General features: G+C 51.9%; 1 protein-coding gene across 1 annotated transcript; it reads left to right on the forward strand.

The window, feature by feature from the left end:
• Window positions 1-11416: 11416 nt before the first annotated feature.
• TEKT3 (tektin 3) lies at window positions 11417-19546 on the forward strand. The gene is made up of 8 exons (XM_015645314.2): window positions 11417-11844; window positions 12908-13507; window positions 14031-14114; window positions 15522-15592; window positions 15811-15954; window positions 17104-17326; window positions 17861-18015; window positions 19291-19546. Exons 2-8 carry the CDS (start codon window positions 12932-12934, stop codon window positions 19520-19522), a joined length of 1485 nt encoding a protein of 494 aa, XP_015500800.1. The 5' UTR covers window positions 11417-11844; window positions 12908-12931; the 3' UTR covers window positions 19523-19546.
• Window positions 19547-24297: the final 4751 nt, after the last annotated feature.

The following is a 24297-nucleotide window of genomic DNA, read 5'->3' on the forward strand; positions in this document are numbered from 1 at the left end:
GAGGAACAGCATGTGTGTGGCACTGAGGGGACTCTGTGTGGCACTGCAGGTCCCTTTCAACCCAAACCCTATGGAATTCCATGGTGTCCCACACGGACAGGGACTGCTCACCCCAGTTTCAGCTGCAGGGATCCCTCAGGCAGAGCTGCCGGTGCCTGGGGACAGGGGTCTGGGAACAGTGGTTTGGGGGACAGGGGTCTGGGGACAGTGGTTTGGGGGACAGGGGTCTGGGGACAGTGGTTTGGGTTAGTGAGCTGAGACACAGCACCGGGATGTGCCCCTTGGCCTGGGTGCCCGAGGCCCAGCCAAGGTTGCTCTTGCCCGCTGCAGTGCCCGGGATGGAGTCAGGGATCGCGGTGCGGGAGAGCGGAGCTCCAGCGCCATTCCCTCTGCAGCCCCTTCCCCTCTGTGAGACCCTGACCAATGCTCTGTGATATTCTTGGAGCCATCCATCATCCCCCTCTGGCCTGGCTGGAGGCCGGGGCACAGCCCTGGGGCTGGGGCTTATCGGGAATGCACTGAGTGCTGCTGGAACAGCTCCGTGTGGTGCTGGGCTCAGGGGCTGGCCCTCCCCAGGCCCTGGGATGCTCCCGGTCCTGCCACAGGCCCTGCACAACTCCTGCAGTTTTGCCAAGGGCTCACATTCATCTTTCCACCCTTCAGGGATGCCAAGAGCTCGCCTGGAAAAAGCATTTGCTCCTTTTTCTCCTCCTCTTCTGTCCTAGCACAGAGCTCTAACTCAGGTCTTGAGTGGTGGCACAGGAATTCCAGGAGGTTTTCCTGAGCCAAGGTCCCTATGCTCCCCAGCTCTGTGCTGCTGTCCTGTTTGCCAGGCTCCCTGTGCCTGGTGAGTCAGCAGAATTCCTGCTTTTCCTTTTTTTCATCTGGGATTTTGCTGAGGCAGCTGATCACCCTTATCTCAGTGCCAGCACATTTGGGCAGGTCCCTGTGCCTCTCCTCCCTGCTCTGTGACCCCATGGGGATCAGTCCCCGAGGAATGGCTTGGGCATCCCTCAGCCAGGAGCTCTGACTTCCCATGGAGCCATGACCCTGTTAGGATCCCCCTGCACTGAGGGGAAAAAAAAGAGCATTTTTGTACCGGGATACCCGTGTCAGGAGGGTGGCAGAGCCCTCATGGGAGCAGACAGAGACAGGGGCAGGATGGGCTGTTCTGCCCTCAGGAATGAGCCCCAGGGCCCCAAAGGAGACACCTAGAGATCTCCTGGTGCCCTCAAAGCTTTCTACTTCCCTCTGGTCCCTGAGGTGTTTCCAGCAAAGCCTCATTTGCTGCTGAAAGGCAGTGGGAGCCCTAAGCCCGGGGCTGGGAGAGTGACCAGAGGTGACATTTGTGTCACCAGAACAGAGGCAGCCTCAGAATAAATCCCCCTCACGGCCTGTGTTTTCTGCACTCCCTTTCCCCGTGTCCTTGTGAAGTCAAAGTGTTCCAGACGTCTGGAGGTGTGGGTCTCTATAGCCACACCTTCCCATTTCCCATCCTGTTGCATCCAGCACAGTCAGGCCACACAAAAGGCCCAATCCATATTTTGTTGCTATAGGGAAATGGAGATTTGGCCCATCAGACTGGCAGAAGTTGCTTATTTAATCCTGAGGAGCCCACGGAGAAGTAAAAGGGGGTGGAATTGTTCTGAACCCTTTTTTATGCCAACGATCAGGAATATGAAGTTGGAAAAACACCGTCTCAGTTTCTGTCTTAGCTGCTTACCTGTGTCAAAGCACTTTAACTGCAGCAGATAAAAGATGGGTGGGAGTGTTGTGGGGATGAGTAGGATGGGAGTATCTCAGATATTAAAGCCACTATAAAATTATTCTCAGGATAATTTTCTGTATGAACCATCAGGTTAATTGAACCTGAGCCATGCAGTAGAAATGTGCTGATTCCAACAACATTTTCCAACAGAAAAAAAAAAAAAAGTGGAAATATTTTGTTTGGACAGTATAGAAACTCCAGCAGAAGAAGAATGTTTCTGTTCCATCATTAAATTAATTTCATGTAATGTGGAGTGTAAATTTTCATATATTACTGTCTTTCTAGATTGTATCCCTGCACACATGTGCAGATTCAGGAAAGGCACAGGAGGGACAGGAATCATGCAAAGAGTCACTGAGGTGGAACACTGTAATGACCCTAAACTGCTGCCTGGGAGGAAATGTTCTTCGGCAAACACAAGGATTCCAGCTTTTCGTGCAGAATCAGAATCAGTCTCTCCCTTCATGTCAGGATTTCCCAGGCAATTGAAGTTGCAGCTCCCAGCCAGGATGTTGTATGTGTTAATTATTCCCTGGAGTCAGATGTAGCAGGAGATAACTGGGAGGGAAGCTGGATAACTCCCCTGCTTTGAGCCATTCACACACCAGCTGGCCAGGAGCACTGGATGGGGGATGCTCAGATCCTGGGGAGGGATCCTGGGGATGGATCCTGGGGAGGGATCCTGGGGATGGATCCTGGGGATGGATCCTGGGGATGGATCCTGGGGAGGGATCCAGGGGAGGGATCCAGGGGAGGGATCCTGGGGATGGATCCAGGGGAGGGATCCAGGGGAGGGATCCAGGGGATGGATCCAGGGGATGGATCCTGGGGATGGATCCTGGGGAGGGATCCAGGGGAGGGATCCAGGGGATGGATCCAGGGGATGGATCCTGGGGAGGGATCCTGGGGAGGGATCCTGGGGAGGGATCCTGGGGAGGGATCCAGGGGAGGGATCCTGGGGATGGATCCTGGGGAGGGATCCTGGGGAGGGATCCTGGGGATGGATCCTGGGGATGGATCCAGGGGGGGGATCCAGGGGAGGGATCCAGGGGAGGGATCCTGGGGATGGATCCAGGGGAGGGATCCTGGGGATGGATCCTGGGGAGGGATCCTGGGGATGGATCCTGGGGAGGGATCCTGGGGAGGGATCCTGGGGAGGGATCCTGGGGAGGGATCCAGGGGAGGGATCCAGGGGAGGGATCCTGGGGAGGGATCCTGGGGAGGGATCCAGGGGAGGGATCCAGGGGAGGGATCCTGGGGATGGATCCTGGGGAGGGATCCAGGGGAGGGATCCTGGGGATGGATCCAGGGGAGGGATCCTGGGGAGGGATCCAGGGGAGGGATCCTGGGGATGGATCCTGGGGATGGATCCAGGGGAGGGATCCTAGGCTCCTCCCAGGAGTGGAGGATCAGGTTGTGATCCGTGTTCCAGGAGTGACAAGGGCATGAGAACTTTTCTGACTATTCCACAACAAACTTATGTTCACCTTGAAAAAACAGCAGCAGCAGCACCTTCCAAAAAACCTTTCAAGGAGGAAAACAATTTTCTGATTCTAATAAGGACCTCCAGCATCAGCTGAGCAGGCTTTATTTTCATTTTTCTTCTCCACAAAAGTTTCCATTGTGTCCAAAGGCCATTTTCTGTCAAAAAGGGTTTTGATGGAAAATATTTTACTAAAACTGTTTGCAACTGATTCAAAGCTGTGCCAAGAAAGAGGGGATGAGTAAAGCCCACGAAGCTGCTCCTCGGCACATTAAAGGGAATGTCCCAGACTTCCCAGAGCCTCTGGAGGGTGTTTGGGTGATCCTGGTGGAGCTGGGATCATCCCAGCCTCTGGTAAATGTTAAACTAACAAATAAATCTGCTTCACTCAGCAGCCAGAGCTGAGCCTTCGAGCTGGGCTGAAGCTTTTAAATATCATCAGGCGTATTTTCTTTAAAGGAAGGAAGGATCTTAATTCCAGCATTCCAACCCAAAATAGATATCCCTAAGAATAGCCCTTCCCCATGGCAGGGCAGGATGCTGCCAGGAGGAAAAGGGATTGGGGGAAACAAGGAGTGCTTTCCCTGGACAGCCTGGAACTGGAAAGTGCTGGGGTTTAGCTCTGACTGTGGGTGATTGGCCCTGGAGCATCTGCAGAGGAGGCTTGGAGCTGCTCCTTGGGCCAGGGCTGGAGCAGCTGGAGTCTCCTGGGCTGGGGGAGCAGTTCCACAGGGCCCTGCTGGCCCTGCAGGGGAGGTCACTGCTGTCCTTCCCCCTCGGCCAAGCCAGCAGGACCCTGCCCCAGGCAGGGGGAGGATGCTCCAGCCAGGCTTGTGTCCCCATGGAGAGAAGCAAGGGCATTCCTTGGGAACAGTGAATTTGGGCATGTGGCCTCTCTTCCAGGGGCAGTTGTCCTGGATCTGGAGCTGCCAGGCTGGAGGGATTTCTTTGGGTAGGGTCTCTTGTTCCCATTTCTTCAGTTTGAAAAGCACAGTGCTGGAGTACCCCAGGGTCCAGGGAGTTCAGCAAGACATTGGAGGGATGGAGTCAGCATTCCCACCCCTTTTCCCTACAAAGTACAGTTTTGCACCATTTGAACACTTCTGACTTGGATATTCCCCTTTTGGGGTCAGCTTTTCCATGCAAATGGGAGCTTCAGAGAGGAGTCTTGGCATGAGAGATGAGTTTCTCCAACAGCCCCGAGTTGTGGCTGTAAGAAAACCCCACATTTCCATGGAAGTCCCGATGAAACAATAAAATCTGAAAGCACAGGCAGCTCCTTCCATCCCATTTCCTTCCTGTAAGGGCTGGCAGTGCCATTTCAATTTCCCAAGTTATAAACACCCCCAGAAAGCTGAGAGTTCAACATCTCCTGGAGGTTCCAGCTGCAGCTTCCCAGCTACTACAGCTTGTACCTGTTCCTGGTACATCCATGCCAGAGGTTTTGGGAGCCTTTTCTGTGCAACCTGAGTGGCACATTTGGATTGAGTCTTTCCCACAAATCTGTCGCTGGACTCTGGTGATGCTCAGCACTGAATAACATCCTAAGGTTTTCATGAGCATGTGCCAAACCTCAAATATCCTGACTTTGGCTTTACCAAATTGCATCTTTAGTTTGAAAACAGCATTTTGAGGGCTGCATGTGCCTGGTGGAGGGTGACATTTGTCCCAGTTCATGTCCATAGGGAAAGTATCCCCATGGGAGCTGGTTGTGATGATTCCTTCAGCTCTCAGAGGGCAGAAAGAGGAAATTTTGGGGCGGAATCAGCCCCTGCCATGAAGATATTAAATGTATAAACAAGTGACTGAACTGGCTCTGTTTTATACCCCAGCTTTACAACTGAGATGATTTCTATATCAGGTGGGTTGAAAAATGTTGATCTAAAACCAGGCAAAACCCACTGGGTTTGGCCAATCACTCACTTGGTTCTTCAGGCCCCTTTCAAATAAAACTCCAGGTGGGTGTAATGAAACCACAAACCCCCAAACCTGAAAGATGCCTCACCCAACCCCTGAGGAACCCCCAGTAGCTGAACCTCACACTCCAGAAAGAGGGGAAAATAATCAGGTGGAAAAATGTGAGTTCCACCAGGCTGCAAACCTGAAACCTTTTGGTGTTTGTTTGTGGCAAACCAAGCCAAGGAGGGGAGCTCAGGGCAGAATTCCAGTGTGGGAAGGGCTGGTTGGCTCCTTCCCACTTCTTGCATTTTCCGAGGGATAAACCCTCCACAGAGACAAGAGGAAAAACACTTCCCTTGGGTTAAGGATTCAAACACACCTCTGTGAGCCCACGCTGTGTGCTGAGTCCTTCCAGAGCCTAAAAGGGAGAGAGACTGTGGACAAGGGATGGAGGGCCAGGAGCCAGGGAATGGTTCCCAGTGCCAGAGGGCAGGGCTGGGTGGGATATTGGGCAGGGATTGTTCCCTGGCAGGGTGGGCAGGCCCTGGCACAGGGTGCCCAGAGCAGCTGGGGCTGCCCCTGGATCCCTGGCAGTGCCCAAGGCCAGGCTGGACATTGGGGCTGGAGCAGCCTGGGACAGGGGAAGGTGTCCCTGCCATGGCAGGAGTGACACTGGATGATCTTTCAGGCCCTTTCCAAAGCAAACCATTCAGGGATTTCAGAATTGTTGGTGATTGCAGATGATCAGAGCAATCAGATCACGAAATAATTTATCCAAAAACTGTGGGATAATGCAGATTTCCTGGAGTGCTTTTCCTGCTTTTGTGAGATATTGCAAATGTCTTCTGGTCATTATTTGCTTCACTGTCTTTATCTGTTCTCATTGTTCCAAGGTGCAGTCAGGGTGGTTTGTTTTGCTCTGTCCAGCTGATGGCTGAAGGTGGATCACATTCCAGGCCCCCCCTGCCCATCCCCAGGCTCCTTTGTGGGATGAATTTCTGGGTGCAGGACATTCCTTCTCTCCCAGGCCCGTGGGCGACACTGGGAGAGCCCAGCCTGGTGCAAAGTGTCTGTGTCTTGGATTATGATTGCGTGAGGCAAAACTTAGGGAGACACTGTGGGATTTAGAGGGAAACTGAGAAGGTGGATTTTGGGGATGCAGGTGAAAATCCCAGCTCAAACCTCAGAACTGGAGCAAACCTCTATGAAGGAGAGCCCTCAATGATTTTCTTCCTTTCCTGTTAGTCCGAATGACATCTATCTCTCCAAACCATGCCAGAATTAAGATTTTCCTGCAGACAGCTCAGGATACAATCAGAAAACATCATTTGCCTAAACTCCTTGAAAATATTTGTCACTTCCAGGAGAAAAAGCCCATGACTTCATCCCTGTTTTCCCTTTCCATGGGCAGGCACCGCGTGCTCTGTCCAGCTGACTGGACATGGGGCTCCAGGGATAAAAATGTCGTGTAATATGAGAGAAAGTATCAGCAAAATATTTATGTAATGAAATTTTAACGATCCCTCTGAAGGTCTGTGGCAGGGCAGGGCAGAGAGGAGCCTTTCCTTGAGCTGCAGTGTAGCAGGGAGGGACAGATGCACAGAACAGCACAGGCAGGGGTAGCACAAGGGCCTTTATTGGGAAATCTGATCTGCCCTTTCTAGCAAAAAAACTCTGACAAATGATACCAAGTCATTTGCAGGATCTGATCTGATTGCAGCTGTCTTAATTATTGTTCAGCTCGACATGGGAATGGTTTCCCTTTGATTTGGAGGATAAACATCCTCCGTGCTCCACAGCTGGAACTGAGGGCAGGGCTGGGAAGGCAGCCAGAGTCAGCCCCATTTCCATGGGGGATCCAGCAGTGGGAAGGGGCTGCATGGACCATTCCCTTCTGGAACTGCAGCTGTCTCCGGGGTGGCTGGGATTGTGATGGGATTATTGCAGTTCCTGTATCAGTGATCCTACAGGCCAGGAGTCAGGGGCACTTCTGCAGCTCCTCTCTGTCACCTCCTGAGTGGCACCAAAAGGATGTGGAATGTCCCCAGCTTGTGCCAGGGCACAGTGCAGGGCACATCCCCCTCCCCAAAGGCCCCTGCCCAGGGAAGGGTGATGGCATAGCTGTGGAGGGAGCACCTTGGCAGTGTTCAAGGAGAGCTGAAAAGTGAGGAGAGAGATTTTGGAGGTTGGGATTAGAGGATCTTTTAGGTACCTTCCAACTCAAACCATTCTGTGATTTTATTTATTTTTTTTTTTAAAAAGCAATTACCATGAATGCTGGTTTGTTTTTTTCCCAGATGAGCTTTCTGGGCCCTTCCACACCAGGACTGTGTTCAGTCCTCACTCTTTCCTGAGGTGCAGGAGCTGAGGTTGTTCCTATCAGCTCTGCAGACATTTTGATCCTCTGCTGTCTGTGGAATCACAGAGTACAATGAACAGGGAAAAGAAATACAGTAACTCTGCCCCCCTTTCCCAATGCAAGGCCTTTGCCAAAGCAATAAAAAACTTTAAACAATGGCCAGTCATGACATAAACCAGCCCTGGAGCTGTCTGCCAAAATTCACCTCAAGAAAGGAGGTCCAGAAATAAACAGTAACCTATAAAAAGCCCCACAGACTTAGGGAGAGTCCTCTCAGTGTGTTAATTGCTTTCACATCTGGCTCTGAAATGAGGGGTGTGTAAGGCAAGGAGAGGCCACCAATAATTCATTGCAGCTAAGCACTAAAGCATGCGTGGAGCATCAATCACCAGAACCATCCACTTCCACTCAGAGACACAGATGCTGGTGCTCACTTTTAAATTTTGTGTGTAAACTGCCGTGGAATAATGGGGCTGATGTTAATAAACAGCACACGGTTAAACACTTTCACAGGTGGGATATTTCAAGGTAAATGTAGAGAGACTGAGTTCATTTCCCTTCTTCTCCTTCCATCAGTTATTGGAGCAATTTTTGCCTGCCCTTCTTGGGAAGAAGTCAGCACCAGGGTGGGTGGAAGGTTTGTTAATTGAGGGCTGCAGCAAGGTGGGACAAACAAAAGAAAACACTGGGGGTGGTTCCATAAAGCCTCTTCTGTGTGCCAAGGAGGTGACCCCAGACTGTGGCCTCGAGTGAGCCTGGCTGGCAGGTCCAACCCCCCGGCTCCATTAGATCTGGGGGGCAGAGCTGTGGTGGATGCTCAGGCTCTGTCCCTCTCAGGCTGTGCCCTTTGTGTGGCCCAGGGCGTGCACAGAGCTGTCTCCTGCTCCCACACCTGCTGGATTATGGAAATGGAGGATTCTGTGGCGTGACAGCCCCTTGGATGGTTGGATGCAGTTCAGAACACCGTCCCCACTGCCTCAGTGCCCCCACTGCAGGGAGCAAAGCCCCGAGCTCCCCCAGCACAGCAGGGACTGAGGAGGCTTCAGGGACACTCTTCCTGAACTCAGTTTTTTATTTCTGATGGTTCCTGAGAGCATCACTGGTAAATGATTACATTTTCTGAGATCACCACTGCTGTAATTACAGGAGTGATCCCAGGCTTAACTTTGGGGATGAGCAGAGCCTGCCCTGAGCATCTGTGGTTTGGTGGTTGTGACTCATCACGAGAGCTCAGGGAGGGATTTGTGATGATTTATTCATGCCACATTTATTGTTTGGAAATCTCAGTCAAATGCTGTTCTGGTTAGACTGAGTAATTCAGCTGCCAGTCTACTTTTGGTCTACTTTTGGTCTACTTTTGATCACTTTTGATCACTTTTGATCTCTTTGTTGCTTTCTCACTAAGAGCCTCATGTTCAGAGGTGAAAATCATCTCAGAGAATCATGGAACGTTTGGGTTGGGAGGAAATCTAAAGCCCATCTCATCCCACCCCCTGCCATGGGCAGTGACGCCTTCCACTGTCCCAGGTTGCTCCAAGCTCCCTTCCAACCGAGACCACTCTGGGATTCTGTGGTTCTGTGAATGAGCAGCTGATCCCTTTCAGGCAGGTGCAGCGCTTATGGGAGACAGAGGAATATTCAAACGTGAGTAAAAGAGTGACTGGGTTGTTCTGGGTACGTGCAGACTCACAGGAGGTAAAGGATCTGGATCTGGGTATTTATCAGCAGGACAGCTTCTGACCCAGTGTAATGCTGTATTAATAGACAGCAGAATGTAGAGCTGTGACACAAAGATTGACAGCTCCTGGCAGCAGATTTTGTACTCGGGTATCTAAATGTATCCCTTGAAATTCCAGTTTGGCCAGCCTGGGCTGCCATGCTGAGAACTGGCGCCTCTGCTTCCCATCAGCTTCCCAGCTTCACCCTGGTTTTGTTCCTTTATTCTGAGCTAAACTGGTTGAGGCTTCAGCACAAGCTGTGTCCTCACGTGTCCATCCAAACTGGATGTGCCCCAGCACAACTGGGTGGGGACAGTTTGTAATTTTAGTGATGTTGCAGCTGTTGGAGTTGTAGTCAGAATTAAGGAACCAGGTTTAGTTACTCTAATAAATGGTGGTGATGTAAACAGCCTTTTTAATTCGTTGGGGTGCTCAGAGATCTGGGATTTTGGTATCACAGACTGAGCACCTGGCAGTTACTTGAGAGTCCCTTGTGGTATTTGACTGCGTTACCTCTGCCAATTCTTCTCATATTTGCAGCTTTTAGGATGTGTGAGAGGAGGTCTAGGTTGGATTTTGGGATTCTTCCCCCAGAGGTGCTGGCACTGCCCAGGCTCCCCAGGGAATGGGCACAAGGCTGCCAGAGCCCCAGGAGAGCTTGGACAGAGCTCCAGGGGTGCCCAGGGTGGGATTGTTGGGGGGTCTGGACAGGGCCAGGGGTTGCTGATCCTTGTGGGTCCCTCCCAGCTCAGGACATTCTGTGATCCTGTGGGACCAAAGCCCAGTCCATGATGTCCCCATGGTCCCTCTGCTTGTGGCACTGCCCAGGAAGGTCCTGCCTGGGCTTCACAGAGCAGCCCCGGGCCATGTACAACATTATCAAATTATTACTGCCTAATTTAGCAAGTGCTCCAAAAGCCCTGGGGTTGCCTCCCACAAGTGGTGGTGTCCCCAGCCGGGCAGTGATTCATCTGAACAGAATTAGCCACAGGCAGGGCGTGAGAGCTGAGCTGGAGCTGGGAGCATGCAAGGAGCAGAGAGCCGGGCTGCTCCCAGGGTGGGAGGGTGTCCTGCTGGGGACAGAGCTTGGCAGGCTGTAACTGCCATTATTTATCTGGTTTGGCTGTAGAAACCCAGCTGATGTGCTGAATGCTTTGTTGCAGGTTGATGCAGCCAATTCCTCCCCTGGCTGAAGCAGGACGTGTGTTTGAAGAGGAATGAAGCTGTGCTGTACTTTGTGTTCACAAAGCACTTTGGGTTCCATTTTCTGACACTCTTTGGCAAGAGGCAGAGCTTCCCCAGGAGCCCAGCTCAGGATGGGTGGCCAGGGTGTCACCAGGACCTGGGAAACCCCTCACCACAGTCCCAGTCTGCAGCTGCAGGAGCTGGGAGAATTGGGAGAAACCAAGGTGGCTGTGAGAGGGCAGAAACACCAGCCTGGGTACTCAATGAGCTCTGGAAAATCAGCTGGGAAATGAAGAAAATGGAAATATCCCTCTGGATAAAGTGAGACATAGAAGCTGCCACAGCAGAGCTGGATGGTGTTCCCAGAACCTGGGGAGAGACCCCCTTGGATAAGCTGGGGTGCCTGGGCTCACCCCCAGTATCCCTCCCCAGCTCCTCCCATCTGCCTGTTCCCAGGCCAAAGCCAGAGATAACCAGGAAAGCATTCCCAGAAATATCCCCAGTGTCACCAGGTGACTGGTGCCTGTCACCCTGGTGCTGGGAGGGGTTCCTGGGGACATCTCAGCCACATGCTGGGGCACCCGCCCACCCAGAGAGGCTCTGGTTTCCCAGGAATGGCTCTGGGATGCACAAGGACTGTTCTGAGTTGCCCACTGATGGCACTGGGGCTTGACCAGGGAAGGGTTCAAATTGCCCAGTGGTGGCACTGGGTTACAGAGAGTCTGCACTGAGCTCCTGACTGGAATGCTCTGGGTTGGAGAGGACCTTCAAGCTCATCTATCCAAACCCTGCCATGGACAGGGACACCTTCCACCAGACCAGGGTGCTCAGAGCCCCATCCAACCTGGCCTGGGCCACTGGGGTGGCACTGGGTTGCCCAGAGTGGCACTGGCTTGTTCACTGAGGGCACTGAGCTCATAGGACCATTAAATATCCTAGGTTGGAAGGGACTCATAAGGATCCTGCTCCTTGCAAGACATCCTTCACCTAAATCAAGTGGCCACGAGTGTCATCCAGCCACTCAACAGCTGCCCCTGGGTGCCCAGGGGCTGCACAAAGCTGCCCAGCAGGGCAGGATGCTCTGGGCAGCAACTGGAATGCACTGGGAGGTGTTTACTGGCCCCAGGTTGCCCACCCAGCAGCCTGTGTTGCCCAACAGCCATTGCTGTGGGCCTTTACAGGGGGGAATCAATGGGCAGGACGGGTCACAGAGCCCGGTCAGTGTCACAGAACCTCCTGGAATGGTCACTGCCACAGAACCCCCCATCCATGGCAACGGGCCCGGCAGAGCGGGGCAGAGCCGGCAGTGGCAGCACCACCACAGCAGCCAGTGATGAGCAGCAGCACCCCCAGGCACCCCCAGCCCTGACTCACCCCACGCTCACTGCCGGGGGGAGCTCTGCTTCACCAGGAGGAAGAACCAGCACAGCCGGTATCGTCTCAGTCCTAAATCTCCTCCAGCCCCCACACATCCCAGCCTGGGTGGGCAGCACCTCCCAGGGTGTGCCTGTGTCCAGGGGGACTGGAAACTCTCATCCTGGTGTGCCTTATCCCAAGGGGGATGCAAGGCACATCAAGGATGCAAGTTTAGTTCAGCTGGAAATGGGTGGAAAAGTAATCCAGTCCATTCCCAAAGTTTCTTCCCTCTTAAACACTTGTCTCTCAGTGTCTAAAGGGGAAGGATTTATTTGCAGGCCGGGAGCCAGGGAAAGCATCCCCCACTCTCCAAATGCAGCTCCCCAGGTGAATGAGCGGCATGGAGACAGGGAATGGCAGTGGCCTGTCCCCAGCAGGCACAATAGCGCTGGAATGACTGGTTTGGGGGAGCAGAACAGGGCTTTGTTTGGGCACAGATGTCCCATCCTCGGTCCCACCAAAGTGACTCTGAGCCAGTCACACTTGGGAAAGCTTTGGCTGAATCTGAGGGTGTGAGTGTCCCACTGCCCATCCCAAAGCCTTTGGCCAGGCTGGATCTGGGATGAGACCCGTTGGCCTGGGTTGGAAAGGACCACCCCTGCTGTGGGCAGGGACACCTCCCACTATCCCAGGCTACTCCAAGCCCCAACCAGCCTGGCCTTGAGCACTGCCAGGGATCCAGGGGCAGCCCCAGCTGCTCTGGGCACCCTGTGCCAGGGCCTGCCCACCCTGCCAGGGGAGATCATCAGACTGACAGGGAAAATGGAGGAATAATAGGAAATAAGGAACTAAGGAATAAGGGAAACAAAGGTATAACATCTGTCGTCCTCCTAAGCAGCCATGATTTGTTTCTCTCCTCATTTCAAGGCCTGACACAAGATACTAACAGCAAAGTTGGTGTAAAATCCCTCCCTATCCAAATGCTTGCGATGCTGTCAGAGGGGATTTCCTTTCAGGAGATTTAGAGGCTGTGTGGGTGCCCTGGGCAGGGCTGGTCGATCACAAGTTGAGTGTTGCTGTAAGAGGTACACAAGGACAGGAACTTTCTGAGCGAGGTTTCCCTCTGCCTCTTTGTGCAGGACCCGCACCAGCAGCATTCTAGGATGGAACTCTACGGCTATCCCTTAAAAGCCAAGTTTAACCAGCCAAGGCCACCACCTCCCAAGGTCCTGCCAGCCACCAGCACCATGGCAGCCAACTACAAGAATCGCATTCCCTATCATCCTGAGAGCTTCAGCATGCCTTGGATGCCCAACTCCTACTACAAAGCAGCTGCCCTCAACCCCACCTTGTCTCCCCTCACTGAAAACTTCCCAGGGCTTCCCCCCACCAAGATAGTTCCTTTAATTTCCGAGAGACCCAACGGCGTCTTCACCCGGCACACGCTGGATGACTGGCACAGATCCAACTTGACCAACTACAAGGAGTCGGAGACCACGCGGCACAACGCAGAGCGCCTGCGGGCCGACCTGAACCGCACCATCAAGGACGTGTACCAGCAGGCCAAGAGGACCCAAGGGGAGAGCACCAAGAACCTGGGAGAGCGTGTCAATGACATAGAGTACTGGAAATCTGAGCTCTGCATCGAGCTGGATGCCATGATCAGGGAGACCAATTCCCTGGCGGACATGCAGAAACGGCTGGAGAGAGCCTTGGCCGACACTGAGGGCCCCTTCCAGGTAGGGACACTGCAACCCCCAACCCAAACATTTGCAGCCATTCAAACCTCTCCTAAAGTTCATCCCAGCTCTGTAACCTTGGAAAGTTTTCGTGAAGAGCCCATTAGTTGAGTCAGTCATAAACAAATCCCCTGCATCTGCTGCATCCTCCTCCAGCACACGCTGAGCTCATCACTGCAGTGTTTGTTTAGCCAAATGTTTCTGTATCCAGAATCCTGGCTTTGGACACAAAAGCCCATGTCTTACTGTGGGGCTCTGGACAGGTCAGCCCCGAGCCCAACACGGGTCACTGCATTCAGCTGTGGTGGCCCGGGGACATGTGGGCTCCCTCTGGTCAATCCTGTGCTGGTGCTGCACTCGGCTGCTGTTGTCAGCTAACCCAGCTGCCTCAGATAGCTTTTTCCAGGCTGCCATGCTATGCCCACCTGTATTTTCTTTTGCTGTGTTCCCCAAGATGGGCACTGTCCCTGCAGGGAGCCCTGTCCCTGCAGCCAGGGCTGATGTCACGACTTGTCCCCACCAGGTCGCTCACAAGTGTTTGCTCAATCGGGAGAAGAGGATGGGCATCGACCTTGTCAATGACGATGTGGAGAAACAGCTCATCACAGTGAGTCTGGCAACACATCCCATGTCAAAGTTATTTTCCCCTGAGCTCCCCTAAACAAGCCTGGCAGGGGTTCCCTCACTGGCTCTTCAGTGCTGCTGAGGTGCTGAATTCTCCAATCCCCCAAACCTGCTGGGGCAGGGGCGGGTGTTCTCAGCACGTCCATAGGAGAGGAGGGAAGAGCTGGAAATGAGCTGGGTTTGTGTGGCATATCCCAGTCCTCTGACCTTCTTGGAGGAGCCTGAGATGGTCCTGCCTTTCAGAGTCCTGCCTGCACAGATCTCTCTTTATTTAAATGATCTGTCTCTGTATCTGTAGCACATTCTCTATATTACACACACACAGATGGAGAGGGCAGGCTTTGCCTGATGGCTTGTCTGCTTTCCCCAGCTATATTAGTTGGGCTAATAAAAGATATTAATTACACTCCCCCCAGCTCTGCTTTGCTCAGGGCACTGTAGTTGCAGGACTGTTGCTGTGTGCTCAGGAAATGGATTTGATAGGAATCATAAAAACCTGCTCTCCTGCCTGCCTTTATCCAGGCTGCTTTAAATCATTAATTAAAAGCAAACATGGCACAGCAAATGGGATCCTAATGCAGGGTACAGTAAAATATAATCACTGCAAAAGCCTGACAAAACTGGGAAGGAAATTGAACCCCTGGGCCTGTGAAGCCACTGTTCTCTTAGAAGATTTTTTGTTATGAGTCAGGCCCTGAAAAATTAAAAGATTAGTTTAAAAGTCATGAGGATTTGGAAAAATTATCTGAGTTGGTATCTCTATGATGCCATTTGATTTTTTTTAATGTTTGGGATGCATTTAGGCTGTGTTTTCAGCTGGCTCCTGCAGACAGGAGAGATTGAAAATCCTTGGGTTTGGAGCACTGATCACCTGTCTCTGGAAACCTTCATGGGTGCAGTGGGCTTATGCTGGAGTCAGGGGAGCTGAAAGCAGTATGAGCCTTCCTCCAGGGGAGCTGAACCTTGTCTAGAACTGACTGGGGGTTTACACCAAAGTCCTCTTGTCCCAGATGGATGGGATTGTGGGGAGAAAAATGCCCTGGGATTGGGGATGGGGATGTGTGGCACTGCTGGCCCTGGGTACCACTGTGCCTGTTCATGTCAGGTCAGGATCCAGCCCTGTCTCCTTGTAAAGGAGAGCAGCCCTGCCATTGGTGTCAAGATGAAAAAACTTGGGAACCCACCCTGAAAGTGATTTCAGAGGCCCTGGCCATGGCCACAGCCCCTCCTGGCCCCTCCAGGTGGATGCAGTGGGGCTGGGGTTCCCTCCTGCAGCCCGTGTTTGCTGTGGGGAAGGGGAAGTTCCTGCTGTGTGCCAGGCTGGAGATGGGAGGAGTGCCCAGGATGTCTGAGCACAGATGCTGATGGGCTTTCTTCTGCCTTTGCCCAGGAAATCAAGATCATCAGGTCCTGCCGGGAGAGGTTACAGCAGTGCCTGGACACAGTGAATTCCCAGCTCATGTAAGGAGGGCTCTGGGCCCTTGCTGCAGAGCTGATGTGTTTGCAGCTGTGCCCCGCAGCAGATCCCTGCCGCAGCCCTCCTGCGGGTTCAGACCCTGCAGGTTCAGCAGGAGGCAGGCAGGGATGCTCTGGAAGCACAGGGGGCTGAGGGGAGTGGGATGGACAGAAAAGCATCCCACAGCTCTATCCTGACTGTGGCTGCTGTTTGTGTGCTCCAGGTGCAACAAGGAGGCCCGGCAGGAGCTGGAGAAGGACCTGGCTGACAAGCAGATGGGTCACCACATTGACAGCAAGTGCTACCAGCTGAAGAACACCTCCAGAGGCATCCACTTCTTCAAGGGCGTGGAGAGGATCGATGCCACGTGAGCACCGGGGCCCTGGCTGCCACATGGCCCGGCAGGAGCTGGGATTTCCCAGCCCTCTCTGAAGGCACATCCATCCCTCCTGGAGACACCCACCTCCAAGGGGTCCTTTCCCTCTGGGCTCCTGGGGGAAGAAGAACCTTCTGCTTTCAGCTGAACACCCAGCAGACAAAAGCCAGCCTGACCTAATCAAACATTAGATCAGGGCTCAGAGCTCAGCCTGAAAATTAATTCAGCCCAGCACCTCTGCACAGCTCATTAAGTTCGTGCATGTTTTCAAAGATGTCTCAGTGCTTGCCTGAGTGCTCCTCACTGATGGAAAGTCTGGGGGCTCACTGCATGGAGAGGGCCTGCCAGGGAGCTAAAATGACCCAGAAAATCAAGAAATGAGAGTGTGGTCCTGGGAGAGGGTTCAGCTGCCTTTGGGTGCTTTTGGGTGACCTCAGCTTTGGCTCTGCAGTAAATGAACAGTGACTTAACCCAGCACTCACAGAGAGATGCCCAAGTGGCAAAGGGTTGAGAGAATAAATCTGCTTACACAAACCCATGAAGTTTATGGAGAGGCACAGATTGAGACCATTTTCCTAGTAGTTTGAATAATTATTCACAGTAGAGCTCAGACATATTTAGACAGGGAAATGGATTGCAAAGGATTGAGGCTGAAGTTCAGAGGGGGGTAAAATGTGCCGAGAATCAGCAGGTTTTAAATGGAGCTTACGTGGTATTTAAGTCTTTTGTTGACCTTGTTCTGGACTACTGCACAGGCAGGAGCTTCACCCCAAATGCACAGACAGGGAATGGAGTAGGCTCTAAAGCTCGTTCTGTTTAAAGGAAGATTGAGATGGGCTATGAGCAAAAGGAATTGACTGAATTGTGATCTGAGTGTCCTTGTGAGGCTGGAAATTCCTTGGCATTTAATGCCACGAAGGTGTAAACAGGAGCTCTGATTGGAACCTCTGTTTTTTACAGGAGAATCTTTTGTTTGTCTGAGCTTTCACAAGTTGTTTTCATGAACATGATATTTGATAAATACCACTGAAAAAACGGGGTCCAGATGTTTCACTTCCATGTAATTTAATTAAGAGTACAGATTTCATTTGCCTGCTCAGCAGTGCAGCTTTGCCAAGGGCCCGTGCTCTCCCCCTGCAGGGTCTCGGTGCCAGAGACGTGGGCCAGGTTCACGGACAACAACATCTTCCGCTCGCAGAGCGCGCGCGCGACCTCGGCCAAGCTGCGCGCGAGCACCGAGAGCCTCCTCATGGGCACGGCCGACGAGATGTGGCGCCAGTTCAGCAAGGTCAACGACGCCTTCACCAGCCGCATCACCGAGATCGCCAATGCCAAGAGCAAGATCCAGACACACCTGGCCAAGGTGCCCGGCCCCGCCCTCGCCGCCACGCTCACATCCTCCCAAGGGGTGACCGCTTATCCGTGGGCTCTCTGCCCTGCCCCACCGGACACAGGACAGGAAGAAGAGCGGTGGGACCTGGCTTAGAGCAGTGGGACTCATGGGAAGCTTCCTGGGAAGGGCTCGGACTGGTAAAGTTCGCAGCACTAGGGGCTGATGCCATGTCCTTAAATGAGAAGCCAGTAAAACCTTTCCCTGTATTAGCTGATGGAGGATCCATTCCTGCAAGCAGCAGTTTTGGGAAGCTGGTCATTCAATAGATCCATCAGCGCTCCTAAACCTCCTCTGCTCCTAACTGTCCTCTGATGTGGCAGCAAGAGCAAAGAGAATTTCCCTGAAAACTCTGCTGGACCGATGCCTTGATGTGGCAGAGCAACAGTGGCCCAGGGGCTGTTTATTGAACTTGGGGCTTTTTCCTGCACAAGGAGGAGAAAAGGGAGTGATGTGATCACTTGAGAAGATATTTTTTCATTGATACCTCTGTTTGTTTCACCCCAGACACGGCAGGAAATCTTTCAGATTGAGACGAAGATCCAAGTCATCCAGAAGACCATAAAGGACAAAGAGGTTCAGCTGAAGGTTGCTCAGACCCGGCTGGATGAGCGCACGAGGAGACCCAACGTGGAGCTGTGCCGGGACGCGGCCCAGATCCGGTGAGACTGGGCTGCAGGGCTGCCAGGGCTTGGGGGTCACTCAGGAGCATCTCTGCATGACAAAATGGCTTTTTCCCCCTAAATATTCCTTCCATAAGTGCCCTGGTGGAACCTAGAGCACTGAGCAGGTGTCCCAGCCCTCAGGAGAGCTCTGCACCTGTGACAGAGGCTGGGCACCATAGCTGGGTCCAGCCTCATGCCACCCCAGGGGGACTGGCATTTTCCCACTTGGGGAAACTTCATCTTCTCTCCTTCTTGTTCCTGGTGGCTCCATGTGCTCAGCTTTGAAGGCCTTTTACTCTCCCTGCTGTGGCCCTCCAGCACCCTAAGGGTGAAAGAGAAAGGAGGGAGAGGGGCTTTTATCCAGGCAGGGAACAGACGGGAAATTGGGCAGGAATTTCTCCCTGGCAGGGTGGGCAGGCCCTGGCACAGGTGCCCAGAGCAGCTGGGGCTGCCCCTGGATCCCTGGCAGTGCCCAAGGCCAGGTTGGATGGGGCTTGGAGTAGCCTGGGACAGGGGAAGGTGTCCCTGCCATGGCTGGGGTGGGACAGATGGGCTTTGAGGTCCTTTCCAACCCAAACCTCTCTGGGATTCTGGTGTGTGATTCCATGATTCTACTCTACAACAGGCTGAGATTGAGGGCACTGAGCCCCTTCCTTTTGGGTAACTCCAAGGAAGGGTGCACATGTGGAGCTGTCCTCCCTCACGGGGCACACTGGAAATCCTTTCCAGGACTTTAGGGTTGCGCCCCAGGGAGTGCCCAGCAGCAGCCCTGGGAGGCACCCAAAGCTCACAATTCCTCCTGGGAACCCTCTGGTCACAGTTCCCTTTTCAAAGTGATTTAAAACCAGCCCCTGAACTGCTTCAGTATCTCACATGTTGCTGGTTTTTCCATGCTCCACTTGTTCCACGTTCCCTTTTAGCCTCTCCCAGTGTCCTGTCCTGCTGTGTGTGTCTCCTGGGCAGGACCCAGGCACTGGGAAATTCAGGAGAGTGAATCAACAAAGCCAAAGAGAAATGGGAAACCACAGCTGCTCATCCCTGTCTGTGGTGGCACAAGCTGCTCTGGCAGACGTGGCTGAACATATCCAGAGCTTTGGAACAAACCTCCCCACTCCTCCCCGTGGAGGTCGGGAGAACTCTGCCCTTGGCTCTCCCATACCAGGCGAGGGTGTTGGAATCAGCCTGGATGTGCTGGTGGGGGAAATCCCAGAGGGCCCATCTGGGTGGGCACCAGCTCCATGGCGCTTCTGACGGGGTCCTGCTGTTTTCCAGCCTTGTCCAAGAGGTCAACGAGATCAACGAGACGCTGCGGAACCTGCACCAGTGCCTGCGGGCCTCTGAGGACATGCTGCAGATGCTGGTGCGCTCCAAAGGGGTCCTGGAGCACGACCTGGTGGTCAAGAACAACTCCCTGTTCATTGACCAGGAGCGCTGCATGGGGATGCGCAAGAGCTACCCCAGCACCGTGCAGATCCTGGGCTATGTCTCAGCAGGACTCACCTGAGCGCCGAGCGCCCATGGCAGGACACATCCCCACTTTTCCTCAGCTTCTTTGCAAATACATTGTTGCAATTTCACAAATTTGTTACGATTTCATTTCCTGGTGTAAACTCCAGGCAGAAATTAAATGAGTGTTTTGTTTGCTGGGTTACCAGGATGATTCTTTTCCTTTGTATTTTCTCTTTCACTGTGTGCCAGGAAGGAGCTGAAAATATCCTGTATGTCACCAAATCCACCCACGGGGATCCATCCCTACCCTTCCAGTCTGTGTTTTCAGGAGAAAAACTGTCACATCTTCCTCCTTTTGAGTGTTTGTGATGTGGAAGAGGCACAAGGGGAAGTAAAGCCACTTGTCAGAATAATGAACTGCTGACATCCAGGATGGATTTTTAATGATGCAGCAGAAGAAACACAAATTGTCCCGGAAAGAGTTGCAGTTTGTGCTGTTCCTAAAATAGAAAAATGTGCATTTTAAGCTGATTTCTAATGATAATTTTCTTGCTTTTGAAAATTGTTAAATGCCATCAAAAATGTCAGTGCTGAGATCTTAAAAAGAGGAAGTAGATTCGACTTGGAGAAAGTTCATTAAAGAAAATGCTGTGAGTTTAATTTGAGGTTCCTAATTTAACCTCTCAAGTGTAGTTTGTTGGTGGGAGCACCAAAGCATTTTGAAAATCAAGAGATTAATCCATGCTTCAGCCCCTCTGGCTGCACGGAGCCTTCTCTCCTGCTGTAAATCCAACTGATTTTGCTAAGTATTGGAACATTCAGAGGGATAAGTCCTCAATCAATCTAAGGCTGAGTGTGAATGTCATTTTGTGGTTTGTCTCCTTAGATTACTGCATCTCTTGAGTCTTTTAACCTCGTCTGCTGAGCTCAGCCCAGAGCCTGTGGGCACCAGGGATCCCAAAGGGGAAGAAGTTCGACTCCCTCCCCTCCTTGGGAAGCCCAGTGTGGGGCTCGCAGGAGCTGGGAGCACTTTCCTTGTCCCCCATCCCCAAACAACTCCTCCATGCTCCACAGTCCCCTCTTCCCTCCCCACCCTCCTGGCCTCAGCGTCCTGCCAGGATCTCCCTCCCAGCACCAGCCCTAAACAGGAAGCAATTGTCTTTCTAACCTTTTTTTTTTTTTTCTTTACTAGCACTTTTGTCAAAAGTAAAAATAGATTTCCTCTACTTTGTGTGTGTCTTGGGGCTGGAGTCAGTCGGAAGTAGCAGCCACCCTTTCCAAAGGAAAGAGACAACTGTGAGCAGGAGACACTACCCAGCTGATCTCACCTTCTCTTTCTCCCATTCCCTGCCTCCCAAAGGCACCAGTGGCAGCTGAACTCACCTCCAGTTTTTGTCAGTGCCCTCTCCAGCCCTCAGCCTGCTCCGTGCTGTTCTCTGACCGTGCTCCTTTCCCGAAGCCTGCCCAGCCCCTGGTGATTTTGGCTGCTCCGTGTATCTGCAGATCCACTCCAGATGTTCTCAGGCAGAGCTGCCAAGCTTTTGGGCCTCAGAAGTTTGTTCCCAGCTGAGTGTGGGGCAGCAGAGGCACCCACAGCCCTTTCCTGAGAGGCTTCAGCCTTCAAGTACCCGGAGCCAAATCCTGGCACCAGCGACAGCTTTGCCTTCATTTCACTTCCACCTTTGCTTTTGAGTCATGTCAAAAATATCTGGTCTCTGTTTTACAGTGAGGGCACACCAGGATCAGACTTCACTTCTCTCTAATTTTGCTTTCAGAGCTCCCCAAACACTGACCTTTCCCACTGGCCCAGCTCCTTTAGGGCTTTCTCCTAACTGCCAGCATTTATGTGGTGCTGCAATTACCCAACTTCATTTTCTCCTGCTGTCCTGGCCTCTCGATGCTCCTTTCCACAGCACTGCCAAAGAGTTTCTTTCCTCTGTTTGAGCCATGACCATAGGAATTTCAGCTTCAGCTTCTCTAATTTCTTTCACAAATACTTTCCACTTTCCTGCAGCAACTTCCCAGACGTTAGAGAATTCCCAGGTCCCTCTGGGGTTTTGTTCTCTCCACACCAGTTTTCTGTAAATTGGCAGTACTGATGTGACTTCTTCTGGCAGCTGATATCCCCCAATCCCCCCCAGACACTTTGATCAGGGAATCCTCTGTGTGCTTCAGTGTGAGTCTTCCTCTTCCCCGGAGGGGAGCCTGCCCTGCCATAAATTCCTGTCAAATGGCTCTCCAGGGAGAGGGTTTGGGTGCAATTCCAATGAACACGTGGCCGGCTCTCCTGCAAGGGGAGGGATTTACTTTCCATGACAGAGCTGCTGCTGAGTGAAGCTGCTCCACTTAATCCCTGCAGGGCTGGCTTTGGGATTTGAGCTGCCTTTGATGTGCTCCAGGAGATGAAACAACAGCCCTGCCTCCTCCTGCTACTGGCTGAGATGCCTTTGCTGCCATGCCATTAAATGATTTCCTTTCAGAGATCACTTCTAAACCATAGGCCAGGCCCAATGTCCACCTTTCTGTACTGAGGGGATGGCTCCTTTCTCCATGAGACAGATGTGTCTGCTTTTATTGCTATTTATTGCTGGTTTATTGCTGTCTCTATCAGCTGAGTTGCTGAGAAAGTTACTGTGTGGAAATTCCTTTGCATCATGCAACCATATTCCCACCCTTTTGCATCATTCCATTTGCCTCACTGCTGCAGAGCTGGGTGTGTAAATTATTTACTGACTGGAAGAAAGACAATAAATTAATAAACCAAAGACACTGTTGCTTCGTGTCAGTCTAGGACCCAGGTGAACACTCCAGGCAAGGCTAGCAAGAAACTTCTCAGAAGGGAGGTTTGTTGTTTAAGAAAACAAAAGTCATTGAATGTCCTGGAAGGGTCTGATATGAATTTGGGTGAAATCAAAGCTTGCCAAAACCCATGTTAACAATGTCTCGCATAACTACTGCAGATTATTGTGCTCAAGGGACAGAGAATTCCCCAAACAGCATCAGCAGTCAGAAAAAAACCTGACCCTAAACTCACTGCTATTATGGAAAAACAGGGAGAAAACTTTGGCAAAATGCTAAAGGAAAATTTGGGCAGTGTAGGATCACAGAAATGCTTGTGCTGGCTCAAACCAAAGTGCAGCCTCTGGTGCAGCCTCTGCCAGAGCCAACAGGAGATAAAAGCACCAGAAGACAGCAAGAACTCTGTGAGATTCTCCCAGTTCACTTTCCCAGCTTCCAGCAATTAGTATCCCAAGGACTTCCTGAGCTGACAGGGCTGTCTTTGGGTTTAAAATGCCCCAGTGGATTTGTTTTGCATTCACTTGTTCAAGCTGCTCTTGGAGCTCGTGCAGCATCTGCTGTGTCCCTCCACAGGGATCCACAGGGCACGGAGCATCCACCCTCTCAGAGCAGCAGTGGCCGCTCTGGGGACCCTGGAGGGGACTGAAAAAGGGGCCACACCTGGCACCACCAGAGCCAAAAGTGTAAAACTCAACAGCTTGGGCAAAAGTGTGGCTCGAAGCTGGTTTAGACCCCTGTCCTCTGCAGGGAGGAGCACGAACCAGCAGCGCAGGAAGTATCTGAGGATGTTCACAATCCCAGCTGGGGAGTACAGTTGATTTTTTGAGGGTTTTGGGGTCAGTGGGTAAATGTTGGTTTTCTTGAAGTCAGTGGGATTTTCTCCAGGGATTTCAGCCTGGCTCTATCAGTGCTAACAGCTGGATTGGAGTGGAAAGCAAAAATCTGGATGAAGTTGTTTTGGGGGCATGAATGCAGACAGGACTAAAGTATTTTATAAATTCTTCTTGAATTCGTAGAAAACAAATCGGGAAAAAATAAGTCAATGCCTCCAAGATACATTAGACCTTCTGTTATTGAAGTTTGCTGAATATAAAATCTTCCTTTATGTTTTTTTTTTTTTCTGGTGGAAATATTTTTTCCAATATACATTCCACAGGTGTAAATGTATTTATATATTTACATATATATCTATATATATCTATGCATCTGCACGTGTGTTCTTTGAGGGAGCACTGTAGATCCTGCCCGAAGTGCAGGCAAGCCATACATTGCTCTCCTCCTTTTCCTAGTGGCACAGTCGTTTGAAAAGAGGATTTTCCCCGCTGATGGCAGCACAGATTTCGGCCCCTGCTTTTGCATTTCAAACCCTCCTTGATAATGGTCTTAATCATCAGGGCAGGGAACAGGAAACGAGTCCCTAAAACTGTGATGAGAGACCAAAATGTGGGGTTAAACAAGTTCATCCTCACAGAGACACACAGAGGAAATGTTGCCTTCTTGTGAGGTTGAAAAGAGTTTGTCTTAAGAGGGGTTTTGTTCACCTGACCTGAGGAAAGGGACGAGCAGAGCCCTGATGTGCTGGTTCAGTTGATACCACACAGTTAAATGAGCATGAAATCCCTTTCGGTCCATCCCTGCCTTGTCAGATTAGCATCTGAGCCCCATCAAGTGATACAGACCCCACTTTCCGCTCCTGGATTCTCATAATTTTATTCTAGAATTTCAATCTGAAGGATCATATTGAAAGTAGTGCCATGGAATAGATTCAAAGTGAGAATTCCACATTTTTTACCCAGAGTTTATACAACTCATCAGTCTTCCAGTATTCCCAGCACAGCCTGTGGCGAATCTTGTTTGTACACAAAACATTTTTCTAATTTATTGTGGCGCCTGCATGGATTTTGGCGGGGGTGGCACTGCCATCGAGCCCTGGGGATCGCCGGCAGCGCCTCCAGCCCATCTCGCCTCTCCAGCAAAACCCCGAGGCTGACCATCCTCACTCCCCCGAGGGCTCTGCTGACCATCCTCACT

The sequence above is a fragment of the Parus major genome, chromosome 18 (genome assembly GCF_001522545.3).
Source record: "Parus major isolate Abel chromosome 18, Parus_major1.1, whole genome shotgun sequence".
NCBI lineage: Eukaryota > Metazoa > Chordata > Aves > Passeriformes > Paridae > Parus > Parus major.